This window comes from Nothoprocta perdicaria, unplaced genomic scaffold, assembly GCF_003342845.1.
Source record: "Nothoprocta perdicaria isolate Ctin4 unplaced genomic scaffold, notPer1 scaffold_264, whole genome shotgun sequence".
Lineage (NCBI taxonomy): Eukaryota > Metazoa > Chordata > Aves > Tinamiformes > Tinamidae > Nothoprocta > Nothoprocta perdicaria.
In genome coordinates this window covers 698,825-723,717 of record NW_020455493.1, presented here as the reverse complement: position 1 = coordinate 723,717, position 24,893 = coordinate 698,825, and the positions used below count along the sequence as shown (strand labels likewise).

At 40.3% G+C, this 24,893-nt stretch overlaps 1 protein-coding gene across 1 annotated transcript in view; it reads right to left on the bottom strand.

Moving 5' to 3' along the window:
* MYO10 (myosin X) overlaps positions 1–24,893 on the bottom strand; it is a 146,620-nt gene that overhangs the window by 34,788 nt on the left and 86,939 nt on the right. The window contains exons 10-19 of the mRNA XM_026040748.1: positions 24,674–24,803; positions 23,554–23,672; positions 22,648–22,794; positions 22,369–22,469; positions 22,139–22,205; positions 20,502–20,594; positions 19,754–19,822; positions 19,488–19,570; positions 18,230–18,338; positions 15,159–15,239 (exon numbers count right to left, since the gene is read on the bottom strand). Coding sequence (XP_025896533.1) covers positions 15,159–15,239; positions 18,230–18,338; positions 19,488–19,570; positions 19,754–19,822; positions 20,502–20,594; positions 22,139–22,205; positions 22,369–22,469; positions 22,648–22,794; positions 23,554–23,672; positions 24,674–24,803 — 999 coding nt within the window. The remainder of the gene's footprint in view (positions 1–15,158; positions 15,240–18,229; positions 18,339–19,487; positions 19,571–19,753; positions 19,823–20,501; positions 20,595–22,138; positions 22,206–22,368; positions 22,470–22,647; positions 22,795–23,553; positions 23,673–24,673; positions 24,804–24,893) is intronic.

The window sequence follows — 24,893 nt, the reverse complement described above, 5'->3', positions numbered from 1 at the left end:
CCTGTGTTTCTCTGTGTAGTCAAGAATTAGAATTAGCTTTACAAATTGGAGGAAAGATGCAGACAGGATTCAGACTTCTAGCCATGATTTCATACTTGATAGGCCATAATTTCATACATACTTCATCAATGACGATGAACAAATTCACTGTTCTGGAGCCATTCAGACTATTTTTCCTTAAGTGCCACTGCAGTCTTGAATTTCACAGCAATTCCTCTTCTGCCTGGTTTGTATGCACTATGCTCTACCCTGAGCATAAACAGCAACCCTTTTGTGAACCTTCTTTTTAAAAGCATCAGAAGACTGAATTTATCCACCTCTCCCACTAATGTTGATAAATAAACCTAAAGGAAACCTATACTTGCCCAAACCAACATTCCTATTCCATTAAGTTTTAAGGCATGAAATACCAGATTCTCCTATGTTACCATCACAAATGTTTAGAGCTATGCATGTGCCAAAGTTTTTAGCTGAATGAGCCCATGTTGTCTGACTATATTATTTAGAGTCTATTGAAATTCACAGCAAGTCTCATGGGCTGTTTATCCCACAGCAGCAAGTGTATGACCATCCATGTGAGACAGACAATTAAGAGCATTTGGGAAAAGAGGGGATTTAAGATTTGAAGCAGCTCTAACAGATTCTCAGTGCACTGACAGAAGGTGCAACTCGCAGCACAGACCTCAGCTGGAAATCTTCACGGACCCTCCTTCTCCACCTGTGAATAATCTGCTGCCATTTCAGCTAAGGTCATCCTAATTAAAGCCTCCAATCCCTGCCAACTAAACCCCAATCTGGCCTCATTCTCCCCACATTGTGATCGGTCAGTGGGCTTCTCCCGTAGAAAATTGATCAGGCTGCCTGATCGCTACAGCCACACCATGAAGAAACATGCTGTGAGGTACTAATTTCAAGAGCAGCTGTCACTCTGCACCAACCCCATGTCAAGATAGCAGATATTGCTGTCATCACTGTTTGTTACAATGGTCAGGAGGACAAAGGCACGTGCCTGTGGTGTACGCTGCTCCACATCACCCCCGGCAAAATACAAACCAAGAAGATAGCGTGAAATCCCGGCCCTTCCTCTCAGCAGCACCTCTCATTAACTTGCCCAGGCCAAGACCTCGCCAAATGTATCCTGATTTTTCCACTGTAGTGTCACTCCTCCACATTGGACTTTTCAGCTGGGACTTACTGATTTTTGTTAGCTGACAGTTTATTGGCAAATTGAGTAAGCCCTTTGCTATATTTAAAAGTAGTCAACCACATTCTAGGATGGCTGCTGTAATAGGATTTCTTCCTGCTTGTGTGGCACAGAGAAAGAGGGGGTTTAGTGTTGCGTTTCTATTCTTGAAAGATATGAAGACTTATCAGAGGATACAAAACTTGGGCAAAAATACTTGTGAGGACCTCTTTCAAGAAGTGTGTTAGATCTTGCATGACCAAAATCTGACCCAGTTGTAAAGCCTCTAACCATCCTTTTAAGAAACTAATCCCTACATACTTCCAATATCTAGTGTTATGTTACTACAAGTAATCTCACACCTTAGAATGTAAAGCCCTCCATAGAGCTAGTTCTCGCTGAAGTGCTAATGTACTATCATTTCAGCAGTACATCCTCGGACAGTCTTGCTGAAATAACTTTGGTCCATATTATCACAACATTTTTTGCTTTTCCTAGGTGACATGAAGCTTTTAATGACAGGCTCTGCTTGTGGGGAGAGGTTATAGGGATACTTGTCTCCTTCTCTCTATTGCAAGCAAGGACACAAGAGGATAGGAAAATGGCTTGTAATAACCTCGTTTCCAGCCACAAGAGCTCCTTGTAAGAGGAGGCAATGAACAGTACTCTCCAGAAGAGCAGACAATACCAATTTAAAGAGCACAAGGAGTATTCTATGCTCTCTATTCCTGGGGCATTTACCTGTCATTTCATCTGGTTACACTTTCATACTTAGGACTGCGTGCCTGAATACCTTTAGAACTTGAAAATATGAAAATTATTTTTTTTAGTGGCACTACTTTAAAAGGAATATTAAAAATTATCTAAAAATTATGAAGTCTAATATGTGATTGGTGAGGTAGCGAACGTTTCTCAGCCAGGTATGTGATTGCTACTGAAATACAGCATCCAATTTTGTGGCATAATAAAAGAGATGGCTAAACTGGAAAGGATTGAGAGAAGACCTAGAAGAATAAAGATCAGACTGAAAAAAACAGTAAGAGACTTGAAGAGCTTACCAATGAGAAAGCTGAGAGAGCTTGATAATCTTAAAGTAGATATATTATGTATATTCGACAGAATAAAATGTATCAGAGTATCATAAGGACTATGAAAACCAAGGTAAGACATATTCAGGTCAGACATATTCAGGTCAGATGGCATTCATTTTTCTCACTGTATAACCGACTATTGGAATAGTTAACCCAGGGTGGTGAGACCCTCTAAAACTACTACAAGCCTTAAAGAAAACACAGGATAACATCCTCTTCCCAGCAAGTGTTAAGCACGTCCTTACAGTTTGCCAAGCGGTAGGTTAAACAATATAACTAGTCCCCTTTCAGCACTGTATTTATGGAATAAGTATTACTCTTATTATTTAGAAATGCTTACTGATGACTTCCTTAACCTTCAATATTGGACCTCCTAGAGACTCAATTTGTATTAAAGACTCCAACACACATTATAGTCCAGAATTGCACTTCCAGTGTTCAGGCTCCATCTTGGCAGGACGCAAGCTCATTAGCTATAAAAGCATTTGACAGTGCAGCAAGAGAAGTTTGGCTGAGCCTTTACTGTGGTTGACCATCTATTAAGAAGCAGCCTGCTTAGATTAAATCATTACACAGCCTGCAAACGTTCACTGCAAGGTAACACACAAAAAAAAAAAAAAGAAAAGAAAAAAAAAGAAAAACCCTCAATTCCAAATGTCATAAACAGGAAAAACCCTTCAACAGGCATGAATCATACCTTTGAAATTTCTAAGGTTTAAAAATAATAAAAGTTTGAGTCATTTTTTAATTAAAAATGTAAAGTGTACAGGCTTGTTTGCTGGTCATAAGGGTTAGCAACTTCCTAGTTAAAAAAGATAACATAAAAACAAACATAAAAACATAAAAAGATTCAAGCAATGTTAAAAAGCTAGCACTTGATCAGAAGCTTTTTTTTTTTTTAACATTTTTTTTTTACATTAAGGACATAAACAGCTTCTGTTTCTCTGATGCATTTTGTTTCTGCACACTATTCTATCAGCAGACCCTAAAAGAAGCCTTCACAAAATACAACTCTGACATAATGCAGACTTGTTGCTCAGCGCTTTCTCAAGCAGGCAAAATATTCCAGTGCAACTCCTGCTCCAGGAAAGAAATATAGATGAATTATAAAATTGTCTTCTAAGAAGCTCGCTCTTCTTTTTCTTCGTGTCTGAAAGTCATAATGGGAAATTAGCTAGGCTTAAATCACAGCCAATATTCGATATGTGTAAATTAGGAAGGCTACAGAATATTCCGCTGCAGAGCTTGGAGTTGCTAGGGAACCGAAGCTCAGGCTGCACTCAAAGGGTGGATTATTCCCATCCCTGGAAAACGCACAGGGCTCTATTGACACGCAGCCCCGGCTGTGTGGGTGCTGGCTGCAAGGGTGCCATGACCCAGTGCTCCTGCCTTGGAGCACAACCGGCCTTGGGCATTCCTGGATTGCAGGGAGTCCCATGGATCCCTTTGGTGAGTGCAGAAATTGTTTTTCTACCTGGCTGCGAACAAGAGTTGCATGATAACCTAGAGAAATGACTCATCTTCACTCCTTCACAAGATGCTGATTACTCCCCTCCATCTGGTCTCAGAACATTCCAGTGTCATTCTAACTTTGGTGTTTCCCTTTGCAATTGGTCTATCATTCTGTTGCTCTCTACAGATTTTTACACTATAAATTCAGAATTTGTCTTGCAGACCTACAGTCACCTAGAGAGCAAGATGCAAAGACCAAGTGCAATGTGTACGTGTATGTGTTTGTATGAAGGAACACAAAATGAAGATACTTGTTTATTCTGTGAAATGAGCATGCACAAAGCCAAAGATAACAGGTATGCTACCCTTGAGCTGCTCTGTTACAGTGCTATCGGTCTTTTTTCATGAAGAACTGCAAAATCTCCTACTCTAATGCTTTGTTGTTTCTGAGAACCAGATAGGTATCAAATTTGGTATTTCTGGCAATTCTGAAACTTCCCTCCTAAAACAAACATCATACTGATCAAAAAGCATTGCAATGATTTCTTCACATACTATAAAATGCGAAACTGAGGAGCTTTTTATTCTCCCCAAATGCAGATTAGAGTTGTTTGTTGTACTACTCTAGTGGCCAGGCTCTATGTACAGACAGGCCAATATTCAAAGCAGGATCTTGGCTAGAAGTAGAGAGCTACCAAGGCTTACTACCAGCGTTGCTGATAACCACATTTTGTAGAGCAAAACACCACTGTGATCTCATTGCTACTGATTACATATGGCAAAACTTCTTAGTGAAAGTTGCAATTTTTTTTTTTTCTGTTAGGAAAAAAACATATACATTACTCAATGAATTATAAGGCACGGTTAAACTAGATCAGGACTTACGTAACTTAAAATCCAACCACCTTCTCAATGAGTTAATGGGCTGCCCCTGTTCATATCTATGCAGCCTGTGGGATTTACATGCAGGGACTCTGACCAATGGCCCTTTGTTTCTTTTAAGGCAAGTTCCATTTCTGCTTAATTACATGAAGCATACACTTAGTTAACTCCTATCCATTTTCTAAGATGATTCTGTTGAGCTGAGTTCTCCTCTTACTTTTTTCCAGTCTGCTATAACACATGTAAGTAAGAATACGGTTCTTCCATCTCTCAAAAGTGCATTTGCTCTGTCCATGTTCCCAAATCTCTGGTCAGTGTGAGACTACAACACTGACACTCCACCATCATGTAGCTGCGTTTCCTTGGGACTGGACAGCAGCATGGACTTCACACCACTGGACCAACTCATGGGAAAAGTCTTCCTTGTCCTTCTGAATAGACACCTGGCAACTTCTGGCTGAATACATACTTGTAAGCAGAGATGTATGTGTGCCCAATTCTGCTTCAAAGCTGCATGACAAGGTATCCTGGTTAACATCTGCTGGCCAGCACACCCACAGCAGCATAAAGCCAGCAATAACTTAAGGAAAGCAATCGGATACAAGCCTAGAGCTCACAGGAACCAACAAGAAGTACATATGCTCTAACAGCTTTGCTGATACGGGACATTCAAGGATGTATGTGCAAGTGGTTAAGAGGAAAGTGGTAGTCCTGAATGGCCAAACAAGCGTTTCTTCTCTGAGAAATTCCTTGTCTGATGTAAGCACACAACAAACATAACCCTTAATGTTTGAGTCAGAAACATAGCATTGGCCTTCCTAAACAGGTTTTTCTATTTTTGTTTTTTTGCTGTTGTTTTTATCTAATTTTCTATTATTTGCTATTGCAGTTTCCAAGCTTGCTAATTCTTTGTTTATATTAGAACTTCTGTGAAGTAATTAAAGTGTGACACTACTTCTAACAAAATCACCATTTCTCCCATGCAAAGCCTACTTAGTTTTTGAGACACTGTCACGCTAAGGCTCGACAGTGCTTCTTTTTGGCTAAACAAGAACAAATGGCATGACTGGCAAGCTGCAGATGGGCATACTCAGCCTTTTTATGGTGAATCTGGGGCAGCCGTTCATTTGAGAAAGCTGATACCAAAGAGCATTTGGCTGGCATGAACTGGCTTTCATGAAAGTGGTAAATTCTCTCAGCCCATCTACTTTCTCTCAACCTATTCAATCCTGCTCGACTATAAAAAGTTTTGAGGAAATAGAAAGCACCTATTGACTATGTACTTAATGCTTAAGATAACTTTGGTTAACATACAGTAAGATTCAAAAATGCCATTATATATCTCATCATGTAAACTATGAAAATACAGCATTAAGAGAACTTGCCTTTTTTTTCTTTCCATTTAGCATTATGCAGTCCTCAGAGGTATGTGTGACAACTCATAGCGACAGCCAAAACTAAAGAGCTTCTCACCGAGCTATTTACACGGTGCAAGGGATTTCTTGGCTCCTGTGCACAAAATGAGCAACTGCGCAGAGCTGAATGCCTAAAAAGAAAGATGTGCGTTTCCCATGTTCTGTGGTCCTCAACAGCAAAATTACTCGTGCCCAGGGAGGCTGAGGGGCTCCACGATGCGCCTGGGCTGCAGGAGCAGGGCCAGCTCTGCTGTCCAGCTCATCCACGGCTGAACAGGGAACGTGCCCCAGGACCTATGTCCTGAAATGGGGGCTTACTGATACTAAATTCTACTTCATACACTAAAAACACCATCTTGCTCCTGTAATTCGGCCGTTTAAGCAATAACAGCATGCAAGTGCCTTGCTTTTTAGGTTTATAAACTGCCTAGAACCACCAGGATTAATAAATTCTAAGTTTAACTTCGATGACTAAGGTAAGATGCTTAAACGTCCTTTCAGACAGTGCTTTCTTAAGAGGTTAAGAGGTGGCTGCAGATGTTTTGTAGTGTTTTGAACTTACAAGGTTCGAACCTTACAGTTTCATCACAGCAACGTTTTTTCACCATGAAAGTCTTCGCTTATTCACAGTATTCTGTGATTAATTAAAGAAAAGCCACCTAGATATAGTAAAGGCCACCTAGATATAGTAAAATAGATACAGTAAAGGAGAAAAAAAGCTTCCCAAGTCCAAGCCTTCTCTAAATCAGCATTACCTTATTACCAAGCCTCTAAGTCAGCATTCGGCTTTTAATGCTAATTTTGTATTTTGTGGGTAGCTTTGGCAGAAGATGTGTGAATAGTTGGGACAGTCCTATCAGTAATCTAGTTGTACTGGGAAAAAAAAGATTTTGTTACTATGTTCATATTTTTGCTGCAAATAAAATTTTTTGAATAAGCAAATGACAAATGAAAACCACAATGAATCTAATGTTTTTTGAAACTAAGCAGCTTTAGCTAAAGAAATACTAAATTCATGTATTTCATGTTCCACAAAACAAGAATACTCACATTTTAAGCTATCACCACAGTTAACGCATGGTGTTTTAAAGGACCTATCTTTGTATCAGTGAGAGTACAGCTAGAAGTTAGGAGAAACCCCCTTCCCCGTCCCATACGCACTTCATCAGATCATATCACCTCCATGGAGATTTGCAAGGCAAATTCAGAGTTGCTCTTCTTGAGACCAGAATAAAGCTCCCATAGACTTCAGAGATGCAGGATCCAACCCATTCCCTTCGTAACAGGTTCTTTCAAGCATTTTTACCCTAATTTTCTTCCCGGTGGCTGAATCCTAGTGTTTGCAGAGGCAAGCCCCTTAAGTGGGAAAGCAAGGAGGAAAATGCAGATCCCTGGAGCAAAGGCAGTCAGCGTTGTGGAGGGTGAGATGGGTAAAGAAACAAACTATTTTACCTGCCTGGTTGGGATTTTTGTTTCCTTGCTGGGGCAGGGGGAGGGGAGTTGACACAGCGCAAACAAAGTCAAAGTAAACTGCTGTGGTAATATCCCTTCCACTGCTGCTACACATTCTTTTTGGTGCTTTTTCCATTTCCCGTGTTTCTATGGCGAAAGAAATATCGTCCCAAATGTGGCCCGTCAAGTTTCTCCAGTAGAACTGCAAAAATTAATTCAGGCTTCTGGGTGGGTGCAGCCAAGAGCTCGTCACGCTCCCCCCAACACGTCCCTGCTGTCACTGTCCTATAGTGCAATCAAGTGCAATCAGAGCCAAACTACAGCCATGCCTGAAAAAATTACAGGAAAGCTGCTTTCCCAAAATTTACATGAACTGCTGAGCAACAGAAAAGATCTTTCTCTGCAGAGCAGGTCACCAGTACAACACCGATCTCCCCCTCCCTGCACACACAGCTCTAGTGCTGCTGACTCTTTTCCTGCCCGCTAAACAATCTCTCCTTTAACTTTCAAGCACAGTGTGGCTTATTGAAGCTGACTGCTTTGCTGGCCAGCTCTCCTGGCATTCAAAAATATGCCCAGACCAATAATTTAGCCAGTTTTTCATAAACCTGATCGTGCTTGCTATTACCCTCTTTAAAAGCAAATGCAAGGCTAGAAACATTTCCAATTTAGCTCACTCTGCCAAACTCCAGGCACTTATCTTTTCTCTTTCCAAAAGTCCACTGCAACACCAGGCATGCAAGACGGGAAAATTATTAAAAAATCTGCATAAATTAAACCCCTTACCTTTTAAGTCTTCTCCCTTCAGCATTTGCCCATTGTGAAAAACTGAATCTTTAGCAGCGGCAGCTATGCACACGCACGGACACACAGAGAACAGGGCTTTCTTCAGCTCACTGGTATTTCAAGTCTTTCATGTGATATCTTTGGCTGTACTTGCTTAATTCATTCCTGCTGCTACTCAAAGGAAGTCATGCCTAGCGAGGGCTGGCTCTACAGCAATTGCTGTAGATATTCCTGACTAACAGGACATGAGGACTAATCTCACCTTATAAGCATCAAGAATGTAAATATATTTAAAAGCCAGTGGATTCCTAAACCTTAAGAGATATATTGCACAAAATTCTCTAAGACACAGTTTAGCAAGGGAGTTAGAAACGGTAAAGTTTTTGCAAGAAACTGTGATTCCCCAACACTGCTCTTGGGGTTTTAACGATGCTATTTATCATGGACTGTGCATATTCTCTTGTAGTAGTTACCATGAGAACACAGCAAACAGGATTTGAATGTAAACTGCCATCTAGAGATGCTAGGGATTTTTTTGCTCTTGTTGTAGTTAAAAGAGAAGACTCGTCCCCAAGCCTGTACACACTTTTCCATGCATACATTTGCATGACAATACTTGCAATTCAGATGCGTGGTACAGCAGGCAAGAAGGAAGAAAAGCCAAGAGTTTTTGCTTGGTACTTACAAAAGGCAAATACTTCAAACTTGTGGCTCATAGTCACAATCCCACAAATGTTCATCCATGCCATAAAATCACATACAGAGCAATTCACAGAATGCAAAGACAATCACTAAGTATCACAAAATGCAGAATTATTCCAGTGCCTGAATGCAGACGGAGGCAGTAGGACCCTCCCCAGGTCTGACAAGCCAATTGCTGCAGCAGCCACCATTCTCTTTGCTGCTAAATATTACAAAAAATGGTTCAGAAGAATCAAGCACAACAAGTGTTATGCTTGAAAACTTTGCTGCCACTTCGCATTTTCTCTTCCCACAGCACTGCTGGGCAGAGCACAGGAACCTCACAGCTCGAGCCACCTGTTTCTGAGCCTCTCTTCAAACAGGGTTCGGAGCTTACTCTCCATACATCCCCCCTCATCCTGCCCTGCCCACGAGAGCACAAGATGTCACCTTTTTGAGATGTGAAAATTATTTCTGTCACTTGTAAACAGGCTCTTACCAAACAAGCTTGCTGGGAAACTTTGCAACTCTGCACGTAATGCATGGCAAAATATGCAAAAGAAACTATATGCCAGGAATCAGATTTGATCTGTGCGATACAACACAATGCAATGTTTCCCCCCTCCCTGAACACCCCACCCCGTGTTTCTACCCCGAGCTTTAAACACTTGTTAAACTCCTTACCCCGCAGTCACTGCAAGATAAATTCTCACGCACTTTGCAAAGTCAGCCCTGCTTAGCAAACAACAAACCTTGACAGAGGAGGAGGAGGAGGAGGAGGACATGCCTGTCTGGGTGGCTGTGTGCAGAGAGAAATGACCTACTTCGGTGCTGCGACAGGGACAAAGGCAGCGCCGGGGCTCCCCGGCGGGGCTGCTGACTCTGCCCCGCGCCAGCGGCTCTGCAGCACGAGACCCGGCGCTGAAATCTTCTCCGTCTCTCAGGCCTAAATTCAGATTCCCAGAGCACATCGCTGCTGGCACCTCACGGCCGAGAAGCGCGCCTGCCCTCCCAGCCATAATCTTTATCACTTCTACCTACAGAGTCTTTGAGTGCCTGACCCAATTACTCAAGTGACGTGCCAGAAAACGATGTGGCTGGGACACATGCTGCGAGTCTCAATTTGGAGCTATGTAATTCTATAAAACCCAAGGCAACAACATCCAGGTAGCCGAATTAAGCTGCATCAGCTGGGCAAGACATCACACCTCACGGCAGTGCCTTCCTGATCAAGGGCAGTAAAGCCTTATGCACTAATTAAAGATCTAAGAATAAGCAGTTTATATTTGGCCCCATGCATTTGTGCCACAAGATGCATGAGTGGGCAAACAAGCCTTTTTTGGAAGTGGTTGTCATCCTTAGAAGGACAGGCCTGAAGCACAGCTCCCTGCACCCTTTGGAGACCCTCTCTCACAGCAATGATGCTCCTGGCCTCAGGACCTGGGGCTCTGCTTCCTCTGCAAGCAATGACAGCAGCAACTGGCTGCCAGACAGCCTGCTTAAAACAAGCATTTGCTGAGAACAATTGAGATTAAAGAGAGACTTTTTAAATAGACAGTGAGATGCTGCTGCTAATGCATGAGTGGTTATAAACCTGTTGGTGAAAGCTACTAGACCTTTGCTTTCTACACATCCAACCAGTAGTTGTAGCTGAGCCATATAATCTGCTCTCTTTACTTTCAAAGTATTACAGAGAAGCTGTTTCGATGGCAATCAGGCTTTCCATTCCCTTTCTCTTTTACATAACCAGACAAATCTTCCCTGTGACCTGCCTCAACGAACATTGTAGCTTCACTGGAGAAGGTTCACCCTTGAGCTCTACCACTGAGTAAGCCATAAAGACCCTTCCTCTCAGGGCCTAATACATTTTTTAGCTTTTCCCGGGTGGGTTTTGCCACTTTAAAAGCTCACTAAGGCATCTACTCCCCAGTCTACAAACCTGAAGTGTGCTGACTAGAACCAGAGTATGAAGCACATGTTGGGTAGAACTGTAGTGGGATATGCATAAAAAAGTGGAGCTACACTACTTTATTTAGAGTAATTTTTAAAAATAAATACCTTGCTGATTTTGTCTGGATGCATTGCAATGCTGTGTTGAAGACATATGAGAACACCCTTGAACCTCAGCCTCCCTCCCCGCATTTTTTTTTTGCAGATTACATGTCAATACTGCCCCCAGAACAGCGTCATTTGACTTGCACTGTTTTCATGCATGTTTTTACCGAGATCCCTCTACAAGGCAAACTCAGTAATTCATATTTTCAAAGCTCAAAACACCGACATTGTAATCCCAGCTCCAGTGCCAGTTCCCAAACTGCACTCCCGGAATTCAGTGCGGCTGCTCCACACACTACGTGCAATCATCATTACAGAGGGGACGGAGCTGCTCTTTCACTGTCCCTTTGTACCACCCCCTGGAGCTGTACACCTAATTGGGGCTGAGGCTGTTATCAAGCTACACTCATGTTTATCATATTTCAGGGCTATTTCAAGAGCATAATTTCATGTCAGACGCCAAGCATCATAAGTTTGCATCCTCCTTCATATTAGGGGACACACAGTTTGCTGTTCTACGGTGCGTCATGGCCACTAATGACCTCAAAGCCTCAAAGTGCATCGCAGGTGCCACTAGCCCTACCTTGATCCCCTTAGCTGCCTATGTCCCTCGCAGCTATGTTAGTAATCTTACTGCTTCAACAGTAATTTTCCCAGAATAAATAAGCATTGTGATGACAGGTCTTACACCTAAACAGCAGTAAGTCTCACAGGATCTATTACAGACTTATTCCTACCAGCCTTCCTTTGAATTGCAAAGTTATTACTAGTTTTGCTCTTTCTGTTATTCCTTGTGACCCTTTCCCCTGCAGTAGGTTTAACAATACAGCTTTAATTTTGTCTCATTTCTCCACTTGACAGAATTAAACTGTAAGATTAAAAAAAAATATATAAAAATAACTGGAGAGAAACAGAATTGCCCTTTGAGAAATCAGAAGCTTCAGAGAAGATGGTTTTCATCTTGCCAGTGGCAAGACTGTCACTGCAACAGAAGAATGACACTAACGATAAATGTGCAGAAAGTGAGGTGAGGTGGAGTGGAGGCACAGGGAAAAAAACCTGTTTGTTCAGATGGTACATTACAACACAGGATTCTTTAAAACAAACACACAAACAAACAAAAGAAAAAGGAGCAATTCTAACGCCATAAAGTCCATGCTAACTCTAATGCAGTAAAGATTTTACCCAGCAGGGCCAAACTGGTATTAGTTCTGGGCCTATTTAAGTGAACACAGTGATACGGATGTCCCTCTCTACATGAATGAGAAAACAGCACTATTCTGAAACTGCTTAAGTTTCAAGAGCAGGATTACAGAGGCAAGTCACAATAATCAGTTGAGAACAGCACAAAAAAGGCAACCCTAAACAAAGATGCAGACGCAGCAGTGAGGCAGGGAGGGACATTCACAGAGCTTGGCCAATATTAAGATTCTAAAGCAAGAGTCTAAATAGAGAAAGGAACTTGCTCCTGGCTGAGGTTAACTCCTCCTGATGAAAAGGATTTCTGCTTCTGAAACAGCTAGCACAGGCAGTTCACATTAGAAATTTACCTTGAGCAGTCTCCAAGTGGAAAAAGGCTTAACAATTTTATTGAAAGCTGGAAGAAACTATTATCTGAATAGTTCTAAAATTGGTTGCATCTTATTTTACATGCTTCTCTTTTTCCCTCCTAAGTTGCATAAGTTGCATAAACAAAAAAGAGCAGAATAGAGAGCGAAGGAAGAAGCAAGGCCTTGGTGCAGGAGGACAGACTACCAGGCAGAAAAAGAAACACGAGGAGAAGAACAGAGAAAGATGTGTCAGAGTTCACCAGGATGAAATGATACACAGTCCTGAATACTGCATTGAAGTTAAGAGGAAGGGAGAAGAAAGATCCTTCATTAGCAGCAAATACTCATTAGGCATACCAAGTGGGGCAGTTTCTGCTTTATGGCTAGTTCAGAACAGCCTGGAAACTGGGCAAACAGATCCACTGATTGTTTGGGGGTCTACCAAAGATTAATGGGACCTCTGTTCCTCCGTCTGAGGCCTGTTTGCTGAAATGTCTTATGACAAAAGGTCATGTACTCTATGTGCTCCCTTTAGGAAATTGCTCTAATGAGTGTAGATCCTGCTTTGATATGTTAATGTCTGGTAGCTTACTGCATATGGCAAATTGTTTTTTCTTGCCACTGTAACATATTTCAAAATTAAACTTTTGATCACGTAAAAATCAAGTAATTTTTGCAAATTATCCTATCTCTTAGCTAACATGAATAAAATGCAACATCTAACAGAGCAGAGGAGGTAATCTGCTGTACGTCCTGCCTTTCAAAGCTTTGAATTTGTCTTCCATTTGCTCAACCTCATTCACCTACAGAATTCAAACACCCTTATGAAGTAAAATAGCTCTTGGGCACCATGTTTACTTCCCCTCCAGAATTAAAAGGAGGCTCAATGATAGGTGTGTCACCTATTTATGCCCAATCCAGAGGGCAATGAGCAGTCCAAGAGGCTTTGCTCCTCATGACACAATCTCTGCTCTCTCCCAGCCTCCCTTGTCCACGTCTCCCTTAATGCTACCTCTTTCAGAAAAGCAATTGCAATGGCCCTTTCACTCACATCACTTGCTGTTTTGCAAGCAGTGTTTAAACTAAATACTTTCTGAAGGGTGATATTTTAGCATTCCAGATCACTCTCACTGTCATTAAGCCAAGCAAAAAGCATGTTGTTAGTGGTATCTTGCATTCACAGAATCCCGTCGAGCTGTGGAAGAGCTGATGGCAGCTCACAGCCCTGCTTCTATACCAGCACTGTGTGCTACAGGTAATGCCAGCACCTTCACCAGCTTGCCAGCATAGGGTCATGTTCACTTGGTGACATTCTGTATCAATCACCCACTACATCCAAAATTGCTTTAAGAACTAGAAAAGGTGTTGGGCAGGAAAGAGGACTACAAGCTCAGTAATTCCAGACACCTTTTCTTGCAATATCTGCAGTCAGGATTAGTGGTAATTCTTTCATCTATCAGTTTCTTCATCTACTTCCACTGAACTTCAAACATGATTTCGTAGCTGCAGAACTGTATTTCTACCTACAAACTGCAAAAAGATACACAAATCATACTGTGTCTATGAAACAGAGGTTGGAATCAATAGCAGCACATACCAGACAAAATTTAAAACAGCAAATCCCCAGAATGAATTCTGAGAACATTTCACTGAGTGAAAATACCATTGACAAAGATTACCTACGCCTTTCCTTCTCACTCCCTGTCAAGTCTTTTACTGATCCCAACACAACAGGTAAAATGAGCGAGCCTTTTCTCTGCTAGTCCATCATCACACTAGTTTCAAAGAGGATTTTCTATTTGGTAAAACGACTGGATCAAATTAAATTTACAACCAAATTAAACAAAAGCGAAGATAAACATCTTGTGCAAGATTTCACTGACAATGAAACAGCTTAGATGTGACAATCTACAGTAATCTCCCAATCCATTCCTCCATACAATCCTGTAATTGGACATGCCCAGCTGAGGCTGTGGAGAGCTCCTTTTAGCGTATTTGCTTTCCTTATAGCCAGTTTCTTGAGAACATTTTTTTCTTCTTTTTTTTTTTTTTTTTTAATGCTACTAAAACGTACATGTGGATACAGTGCCATATGCCAATTTTGGCGGGACAGACCAAGTAGTGGGAAATGAGCAGCAGTGAATCTGGAGTGGGAACTCAGTGGTTTCCTTGCTATGAAAGTGCAGCATAATGCAACAAGCACTTGGTCCTGGCATCAACCAGAGCAAATCCTTTCAATTTTTGTGCTATAGAGATGAGATGTCTCCATGTTGGCAGAAAGCCAACCAGCTTTAGCTACCTGCTGCCTTCAGGGCAAGGCCCTCAGCAAGGTTGTCAAATGCACAGGGCCGCATTCTACCTTCCTTTTGCAAAAATGCTTGCAGCAGGTCATATATCAGAGGGTTTTGAACAATGACCATTTAACAGTAATGAAAGAAAAAGCCTGAAAAAAAAATTCTAAAGACTATTTCCACTCAGAGACTTTCAGCTTGCAGAGCCCTTTATAACGTTAGTGTAGAATACTATCTTCTGCCACACACAGAAGGAAATAACCAGGTAGGAAGGAAAGGATGAAACATTTAGAAAAGCTAGGTGCAATTTTACATCTTACCTTCTGAACGTTGGGTTTGATGCAACGGACAAAGAAAGGATTCGAAGAACTCAGCGTTGCCATTAAAGAATGAAGCGATTCCTAAAACACAGTTCGAGAAACAGACAGCACTTTACAAGGGCACTTTTTGCACAAGCAAAACATTCAAGAAAGAGTTCTCCAAGTTTAGCGTTGCAGACAACATCCACTGCAACACCTAGTGGTTCCCACCCGGAATTACAATCACTAATAAACTCGCTATACAGTGAACATAAATACGTACACGTTGGTTTCCTCCATTGGCCCTATTGATTACAACCATCACCACTACTTTACAGTGATCAAGATCAAGGCAAAACTAAGGTAAAGCTAAAGTAACTACAAAGATGTATTTCCTCCTTTCATTACAACTGTCTCTCATTCATGCATTTTCCATTTTCCCTCTAATCAACAGCTTTCTATGCCCAAGATGTTACTTCTCCCCACTACGGTCTCTATCTTGCTTGACAGAAAGACACTGTGATGATAAATACGAGCCACCAAGGGGACAAAAGAATTAAAATGTTCCCCTCAAAAAACAGGTATTTTAAAAGTGTAGTAAATACTGTTTTAACAATACAAAATTTGCAAACAAAAATCTCACAAATCAACAAAAACTGAATAAAGGATATAGTGGCAATGTTTTACTGCAAGATGACTGTAAGAGCATTAAGCAAATAATAACACAGTAGTTCTATTTTGTGACTAACTCCATTTAACAATAAAAAGAAAGATTGCAAGGCTCAGTTAAAAAAATAAATCCTAGTTTTAGCACTCCAAATGAGCCAATGCACATTAGACTTCCAGTTATCTGAACCTCAAGCTGGAGATAAAAATCACAAAATCCCTCAGCCCTTTGCTGATTATTATTTTAATTATACACCCACCCCTTTCTCTCCTGAGCCATTATTCCATGTCTTATGCCAGTTTGCCTCATCCTGTATCATTAAGTATGAAACACTTTATAACTGAAACCTTTTTGCTTTGCAGAGATACAAATCACTGCACAGGAGAAGCCAGACTCTAAAAAGCCCAGAGAGCGAGCAAGGCTGATGTTTCAGCTGCAGAGAGAATACTGAGCAAGTTGCCAGAGATAGAAAATTCACTTTTTAAAGGAGCAGCAGTGTGTGTCCTCCGATGTGCTTTGAGTAAAGCAGTGAATGGCAGTCTGCTACATTAAAATATAGCTTTAATCTGCAAAGGAAGGGTTTTCTTGATGATTAAACATGAAGTGATAAAGGCAGCAGGCAGAGTCATGGCTGTGCACAAGAACCGCTTCACAACAAAGACAGCAAATCGTCAAGTGACTGGGAATACAATTGGGATAGTTTTGTGGTTTGTTGGCCTACACTGGCTTAAGGACATGAAGTCAGGGCAGCGAATATTAAACAGTTCACAGGTACAACGACTAATATTTTCCTATAAAGACAAATATTTATTCCTTAAAAATTAAAGTGCTCATTTGTACTAAACCTATGTGAACGTTACACTATCTACAGACAATTAAGCCAATAATCAGATTTTCTAGCAATGCAGGTTACCGCTTGTAGAAACTTAGCAGTCACTCAACTCTAAACACAAGTGATTTATTCTCTTCTCATGGTCAGCTCTGGATACAGATAGCCAGATTCTGCACAATACTACACTGCTTTAAGCCCATGTAAGGAGACTGTGCTAACTTGAAGTCAGTCCCGCTTGACGCAATAATAGGCTGAAGCAGGTGATCTCCAGCACTCCCCTCAGCTATTCAATGCTCACCTCTCCGGACGGCATCAGAGAGTACCCTGAATCAAAGATTTCAAAAGAAAACTGGTAGGTTAATAACAAATCAATCTATTTTAAGAACTCTGCCTTCGCAGCTTCATTCTTCCCATCCTAAACTGGAATGAGACAAACTATTCCTTGGAAGGCTGTAAAAGAAAGCAAAAGGCTGTGCAAAGAAAGCAACCAAATCCTTTGGGAGTGACACGACGTGAAGGTCAATGTCTTCTGAAGCAGCACTGCTATGATCTGTTATTGCAGCTTTATGTAAGAGGCAGCGATGCTTTGATTTGCTGTTTTATCATGGTTTATGCTGTCCATGGTCTCTGATGGGGCACAGGAGCTCTACACCATGTTCTATCTTGCAAAGTGGATGATGTAGAACTACAGACACTTTTTACATGGCAACGCTTTAGATTTACTTTTCACAGCTACTCATGACTATATAGAAACAATGCCCTCTGCTATCTCTGAGACCTAGCAAGTGACAGCAGCTCATCACAAGAAGTGGGTGCTGTATGAGACCAGGGATGTTAGCACAAAGCAAGCTGCCCAGGGAACATGAACATTAGTGTTTAAAAGAACTTGTGTGCACCCCACCATACGTTCCTTGCAGTTCTGTCTAACCAGTCTATTAGGATAATGTCTGCCCTAAAGGGGTTCAAGTCTACACCCTTAAAAAAAGAGTGAATGAACAGAGCATTAATTTGAGCAAAATGAGAGACAGCTAATCCAGACTTGTACTCCTGCAATTTACAGAAGATTTTGTGCCAATCATTCTCTTTCAAATAATTTGGAGATAGACTTTATGTTAGATTTCAATTTGGTGCCATTTTGGATGGCAGAGTTAAAAAGCTTCCTAAAAATGTTTTTAATAAAAGAACTTTCCAAACTCTTAAGTTAAAAGGCTGGGCAACACCTTAATGAGATATGTATTTAGTACTTATTTTTCATAACGTAGCGGCATTGCTCTAGGGCTCCATGCCACTTTGTGGTTGATTTTAGATTAGAAAGAAAAAAAATGAGACAAGAGAGACTAGCTTCATGGAAGACCTTTAAAATAAGGACAAGGAAGCGAATGGAAAGCAAAAGTAATTCTGTGTGAATGCTGTAATATGAAGATCAGTTGAAGCTAGTATGGCCAAGTAGTTGATTAATAACTACAGTTTCCTAGAAGAGACAGCAACGTTTTAGAGCTGAAGTTTTTAAAGCTTTAATCACAATTGTTCTCGCCTGAAGAAAGTTTATCTATCACCGATTAGCCAGGGAGCACAAAGAACACATTAACTAACCTTGAACTGTAGGCTGACAGTGGGCTTTCGGTGCTTGCTTCCACATTTAAGAGTGTCTTGATTGTTGCGACTTGAAACGTGCTCAAATAGGTCGTAGATGAAATCAAGGCTGAAATGGGAAAGGAAAAACAAATCTCAAAGGTGTCTCCTAACAGAGCACAGGGTTTACCACTGTGCAGTGCAGCACAAGCACTCTCCCTTGGAAAAAAATGTATGATTTCTAAACTACAAATCTTATTCTTTGCAGAGCGTATACAAGGGAAGCAAAAATGATAATCCTGGTTCCCTCCTCTATTCGCAACATATCATTGGGAAATGAAGAGTGAAATCCTAGGGACACACTCAGCCAAAATTCCAGGTGACTGTAATGGGGGCTACACCTGAATAGAGGTGTAAAAAGATTTCCAGTTTGCTTTGAACTGTAACAAAAAATAAGTACTCACATCACTTCACACTGAGATACTGGCTATGCGAGCCATTTTTTACACCATCCATCTTGTATCCTCCTGTTACCACTTCTACAGAAACATATGTCTTTTAGCTTAAATATAATCATTCTAGACAGACATTGATACAATTGCAAAATCAGGCCCTGCAGCTTTAACTCATTTATTACTTTTATCCACATACTTCAACTGACAGATGTTATGTCAGATATGTCATGAAAACAGAACTAATAACTTACAGATGGAAATATTTATTAATAGTTTCCATGTATCCAGGGGCTGAAGGGATTTAAAATGCAGCTACTCGCACAGAAAGGCAGCATGACTGGATGGGTTAGGGCAGCAGCCAAGAATGGAGACAACCTGAGTTCAGTTCCCTGCTGTTGCATGAAAACTCTATTAAAAATCTTGGCATCTCAATCATACATGCAAAGAAAGGGGTAGCGCATTGCTGCAACTCACAGAGGTACTGTGAGGATCATGGACTTCACCTTACACAGCAGAATGCCAGAGGCACACAAGTACCAAAGACAACCAGGCACACACTTTTGATAATATAAATTCTTTACAGAAATTCTCTTTTCTGAGACATTATGAGATGGCAACTGGTACTGCAATACATTTGCACTGCAAAACATACACTACCAGTATGTACCACTACACTTATTTTGTTAACAGGCATTACTACAATTTCTTCTTTGCTCCTTTTAGCTCCGCTAAGCACCGGTGCTATGGAATGCACTGAAATACTGGCACAAGATGAGATGGCACTCCATAAAGACCAGGTTTAAACAGAAATCCCAGAAACATACCTGCTCTCACGCAGCAAGTTCAGGAGATCATCTCTGAAAGTATCTCTGTTCTTCTCCAGGATCCCTCGGACGTCGTACTGGACCTAGTAAGAAACAGAGTGGGTTCAAACACAAAGCCAAGTCATCACGCACCCCTGTCGGAGGCAGCACTGTAAAAAGTGCTGAGGGAACACAGCGTTTTACTTAATTCTGAACAGCCTCGGGGCTGTTAAATTAAGCTAATGAAAACTCTGCTTGCAATAATTTTAGAAAGTAAAGAAAATTACCTCCCCAGCATAGTGTTTCACTCCAAAGTTGTGAACGGCAACTCTTGGTTTCACATAAAAAGGATTGCTCTAATGAGCAGGAAAAGAAAAGAGAAAAATATATTTGAGAGTCAGGGAGCATAATAATATAAAGGGTTACATTATCCTCTCAGCCCAGATTTAAACAAACTCCTGTCTTCCAGTGAACTCCCTGGAAGATTAGTGCTCTGAAAGCAAACAACCAACTTATAATGATAATAGGATTTGTTAGTCTGGGTTACTCCAAATGCAGTAATAACAGATTTATTGTACCTAAAAGGCATTGTACTAAACCCTAACCCATCTGGTACAACCATCCATTAAGGGCACTTTGTAAAAGAAGGACCAGTCTTAAGGTGAGTGTTATGAAGATAACCATAAGCTTGTATCACAGAAATTCTAGGATCAGAAGTAAAGGTAAAACCTTCGGTACATAAACAGACATTGAAGAGCTAAACAAACTGAGTTACCACTGCAGGTTGCCAGAGCTGTAACCAAGAGTGAAATGTGGTGTTTCCAACAACATGGAACTCTTTAACTGGATGGTAACATGAGTACATTTATTTCAGGTAACTGTCTCAGTCCTGAAAGCAAATGACATGAACTGCCATGGAAGTAAGATCAGGCCCCAAACAGACAACTATGCACCCATATAATATTTAAGAATTTCTCTGGAAGCAAAGACACCCTTCATAATTTGCTCGAAACACATTAGCAGAGCATCACATACGGCATGCTGGGCATTCAGCTTCTCCAGTAAGGTGGAGTCAGTGGCTTGAGGAAAATGGCTCTCTTCGTTGATGAGTGCCAGCAGGCCAAGTTTCTACAACAGTGAGAAGAGGCAGAAGATGAATTAACGGCACCAGTGGACACTGGCCTTGTCCGCAAGTCACAAAAATCACAAAGTTCTTGAAATTATTGTGTAGAGAGGCACCAAACCACCAGTATGCAATTAGAAACCCACCCTTGTGGGAGACTGCAATCCTATGTTTCTGACAATACTCCTTCCAGAAGAAGAAATCTTCTTGATGTAGGCAGTTTTTAGGTGCATTTAGGGACATGACCACAGAACACACTCCCAGCCTCCAAGATCCCCCGTGAATAGCTCCTCGAGCCTGAGGAGTTTGTGCAAACAGACTTGAAAAAAATGTCTTCCATGAAATTATCTAATTGCTTTTTAAACCAATGCACACTTTTAGCATCTACAGTGCTCAGGGGCACAGCAAAAACTTCTCAGTTTAACTATGCATTGTGTGAAACAGAACTTCTCTTTGTTTTGCATATACATCTGCATAATTTCCTTTGATGTTCCCCAGTTCACGTATTAGAAAAGAGGGTAAACAAAGTAAGCTACCACATAGTTAATTAATGTGTCCAGCAAACTTTAGGTTGGTACAGTCTCCCAGAAAAACGTAATTCTCCAGGTGTACATTTTAATAAGCCATTTCCCCCTAGCCTACAGCAGCTGCTGACCAACTGCCTCACAGCAGAACCATCCTGACAGCTGAATCCTCTGCCTACGAATTCCTTGAGATTTTCCATGGTCATCTAAACTCAAGCAACAACACAGCCCACTGCAGTGATCAATCCATGCAACCCTCCTGAATTGCTGACAAAAGTGAATGGATTAAAATGTCATACAACTTTTTCCTTGAAGAAATGGTGGAGTTACCATTTCTAGGCAGCAATTTTGGATCATATCTGTCCCTCACTGCTGGCATTCTCTCCAATAAGTGTGCAGACAGTTTTATATGCTCTTTTATTTTTGTTACAGTATGACCAAACTTGTGGACAAACAAAAACTGAGAGGCAATAAATGATGAAGAGGAAGAGCAGGAAGAGCAATAATGTAGCAAAACATTGTCATTCCTTCCTCCCACATCCCATCCAAGCAGCTTGTCAATCTTGTTGTTTTGGTTGAAAAATCTTCAAAGCAAAAATTTTCTTGATTTTATCTCTCAGTACTTAATACTATGGAATTTATTATTTACATTCCTTATTTTGGCTTTATGGTTTACTGAACATTACACACTAATAAACAGAAACACACACAAAAATACAGGAGGGCAAGCTTTATGGCTAAGGACAATCTCTATTTCACCTTTTCAATCATATCAGAATACTCCTCTTGCCTATAGTCACACACTGGTAAAAGCTACTTCATGGAAAGATAGGTATATTGACCTTACAAAATAATCTAGAATATAATAATCTGATGATAATCTGCGAGAATGACCACATTAAAAGAACACTACTAAAACATCCATAAGCTACTTCTTCACTTGAGCTTTGTGTCAGCAGGTGTTTTAAAAAACATTTCCTAACAAAAACTAAAAACATGAACAGATATATAAAATATTTTCTTACCTTTTCGATCAGATCCAAGCACTCTCCGTTGTCTGTCCAGTCAATATCTTCCCAAACCAGTCCTTCTCTAGTAAAAATAAGGAGTGGCTTTTTATTGACAATTACATAAGCAAAGACTTTAAGCAGAGCCTTTAAATATAGGAACTAAGGGAACTGCTGTATTTCTGCTTTCACAGGGAGTTTCAAATGCTATTTTCTAACTGCTCTCAAATTTCATCTGCAACTCTTACCTGCTGTATTCCAGTTGCTCCAAGGAAAAGATGTGCTTATTGAAATACTCCTGAAGCTTTTCATTTGCATAGTTAATATTAAACTGCTCAAAACGATTAACCTACAAAGACAAGAAACTTTCAACAATGAGCATGTTCAAAGTACTTTACTTTGCAAACAATGAACTAATTAAGTCATAACATGTTTAATAATCAAGTTACAGTGAAGATGAAAAAGATATGTAGAACAATGAAGTGCAAATGTCGAGAGGTTCCATCAGAAAAACCTTGTTAACCTACCTCAAAGTTTTCAAATCCAAATATATCCAGAATTCCAATGGACTTGAAGTCTTCCTTGCTTCTGATCCTGCTGTTGATTTTCTTAATGACCCATGCAAAACACTGAGAATAAAGTGCCATAGCCATAGAATCTCTGCTATCTATTGCCTGCATTAGAGAAGCAACATGTTAAGAGTAATCATACCTGGAACTGAGAAGATACCAGTTTTTAGCAGTCAGTGTTCTTCACACAGCACAAGGCAAATTATACCGCATATAGCTTTGCATTTCCATGTTCCTTGATGGTATCTTATCAGTTGCTATGAGCTTCAGTTCAAGCTTTAACAGTCTATTTATGTCTTTAACATTGTATTTCAAAACTCAAGCATTCAAAAAACAGAAATGATAGATCTAAGGTGAGGAGGAGGAGGAGGAAGAGAAGGGCAGAAAATACTGCCTTTCATAGGTAAGCATAGTATTAACGCACACTTTTTTCTTCTTATACACTACTAATATACCATCTTCTTCCTCTTCTTTTCCTCCCTTCTTGTAAATAACCAATGTATTTTTGCTGAATGTTTCCAAAATTGCTCACCTAACACAGGCATCCATAATTAAAAATGTCAGCCTGCATGATTACAGTTTGGAAAGAACAATAAGCAACAAGAAAGAACAGTAAATCGCAGGAGTCAACTAGAAGCTCTGACCAGAATGGTAGGGTGAGATCCATAGAGACTTCTAAAAATCCAATTATACCCTCTTCCAAAATTAGGTAGTGCTCTCGATAGCAACACAACCTTGATGCATGAAACAACCTTCTGTTATTTCATAGCCGTTCCTAAGAGATCAATGTTATCACTGGACTTCAAGACTAAACAATATGATTTAACAGACCCTGGAAGCAAGTCAAAACCGAGATGCATTTACCTGCTGTATACTAAGAGGTGTTAGGATTTCTTCTCCCCTGAGTATCATTGACCTCTGTGTCAATGCTTCAGTTAGCTGCGTGGAGTCCAACCCCAATAATTCAGCAGATCTTCCCAGAGCTGGTGAGAGAGAAAGAGCCAAATATAAATATATTCTTAAATACATAGGTGCATGAAACTCTGCTTGTTTTATTATTATTATTACTATTACTATTATTATTATTCTTACTACTATTATGATCATCATGTAAGATGTTTCTAAAATGATAGGCATTAGAAATAAAAACACAAATAGAATTTCTAAGAGCTGCAAAGAAGTACAGAATCATAAATATGCACAATTGAAGGAAATTAGTAGTACATATTCTTCTCAATTGAAGGAAATTAATAGTACATATTCATCTCAATTAAGTCACAGATATTTACCTTCCTCTTAATGTTACAAGTTAAGGTTTCAAACAACCTACTACTTTCACCAACATATTTCTCCAGCTACAAGCAGTAATTTCTTCTTTGTTCACATGAATATGTTTACGCTCCTCTCAGGATTATGAGAATAAAGAAAATAATAAACTAAGAAACTTATTTTTACATGTGTATTCTAAATTGCAATTTTGCAGTTATATGGTATATAAAGCAGTACATAATGCTACCGTTAGTTATATTTGAAATTAAAAAAACAATATGCTCATAAGCCCAATCTTTAGACATCACAGTACATAGTTTCATATTGCAACTGCAATACCAGAAGCTCTAATAAAATACAGTTTAAATGGAGAGCTCAGTTGTGGAACATAATTATGCATGTAACTTCTACCATATTGAAAATACTCTCAGGCAGGAGTTAGAATACAGTGAAATTTCACTAGGGTTAATGCAAAAAATACGTACTCAAGCTTTTTTCTAAGCTAACCCTAAAAACTAGTGTTTGGAAGAAAAGAGTGATCTGCTTACTTGTCAAAAATCCAAACCAATGTTTTAATCAACATATACAGAAGTTGAAAAGCCATCAGACCTCTTTGACTATTTGTCCTTGCTTTGGTCTGGTGTGCTAGCACTGAGCATAACTTCCACACCCCCAAGAAACACACACGTGCTGCAAGGAACCACATCCTTCTCACCTGTTTTAAAGGACACCTGTGCCCCACCAGCAGTGATAAACTCAATGTTTCCTAGATGCAAAATGCCAGCTAATAGCCTCAAAACTTCTCGCACTTCCTCCTTGCTGAACTGCATCACTTCCATTGCAGTCTGGAATGACATGTTAACTTTTTAAACACAAGGTACATTAAAGCAAATCTGGAGACACAGACAATCTTGAACATGCAAGTATTACGTTTT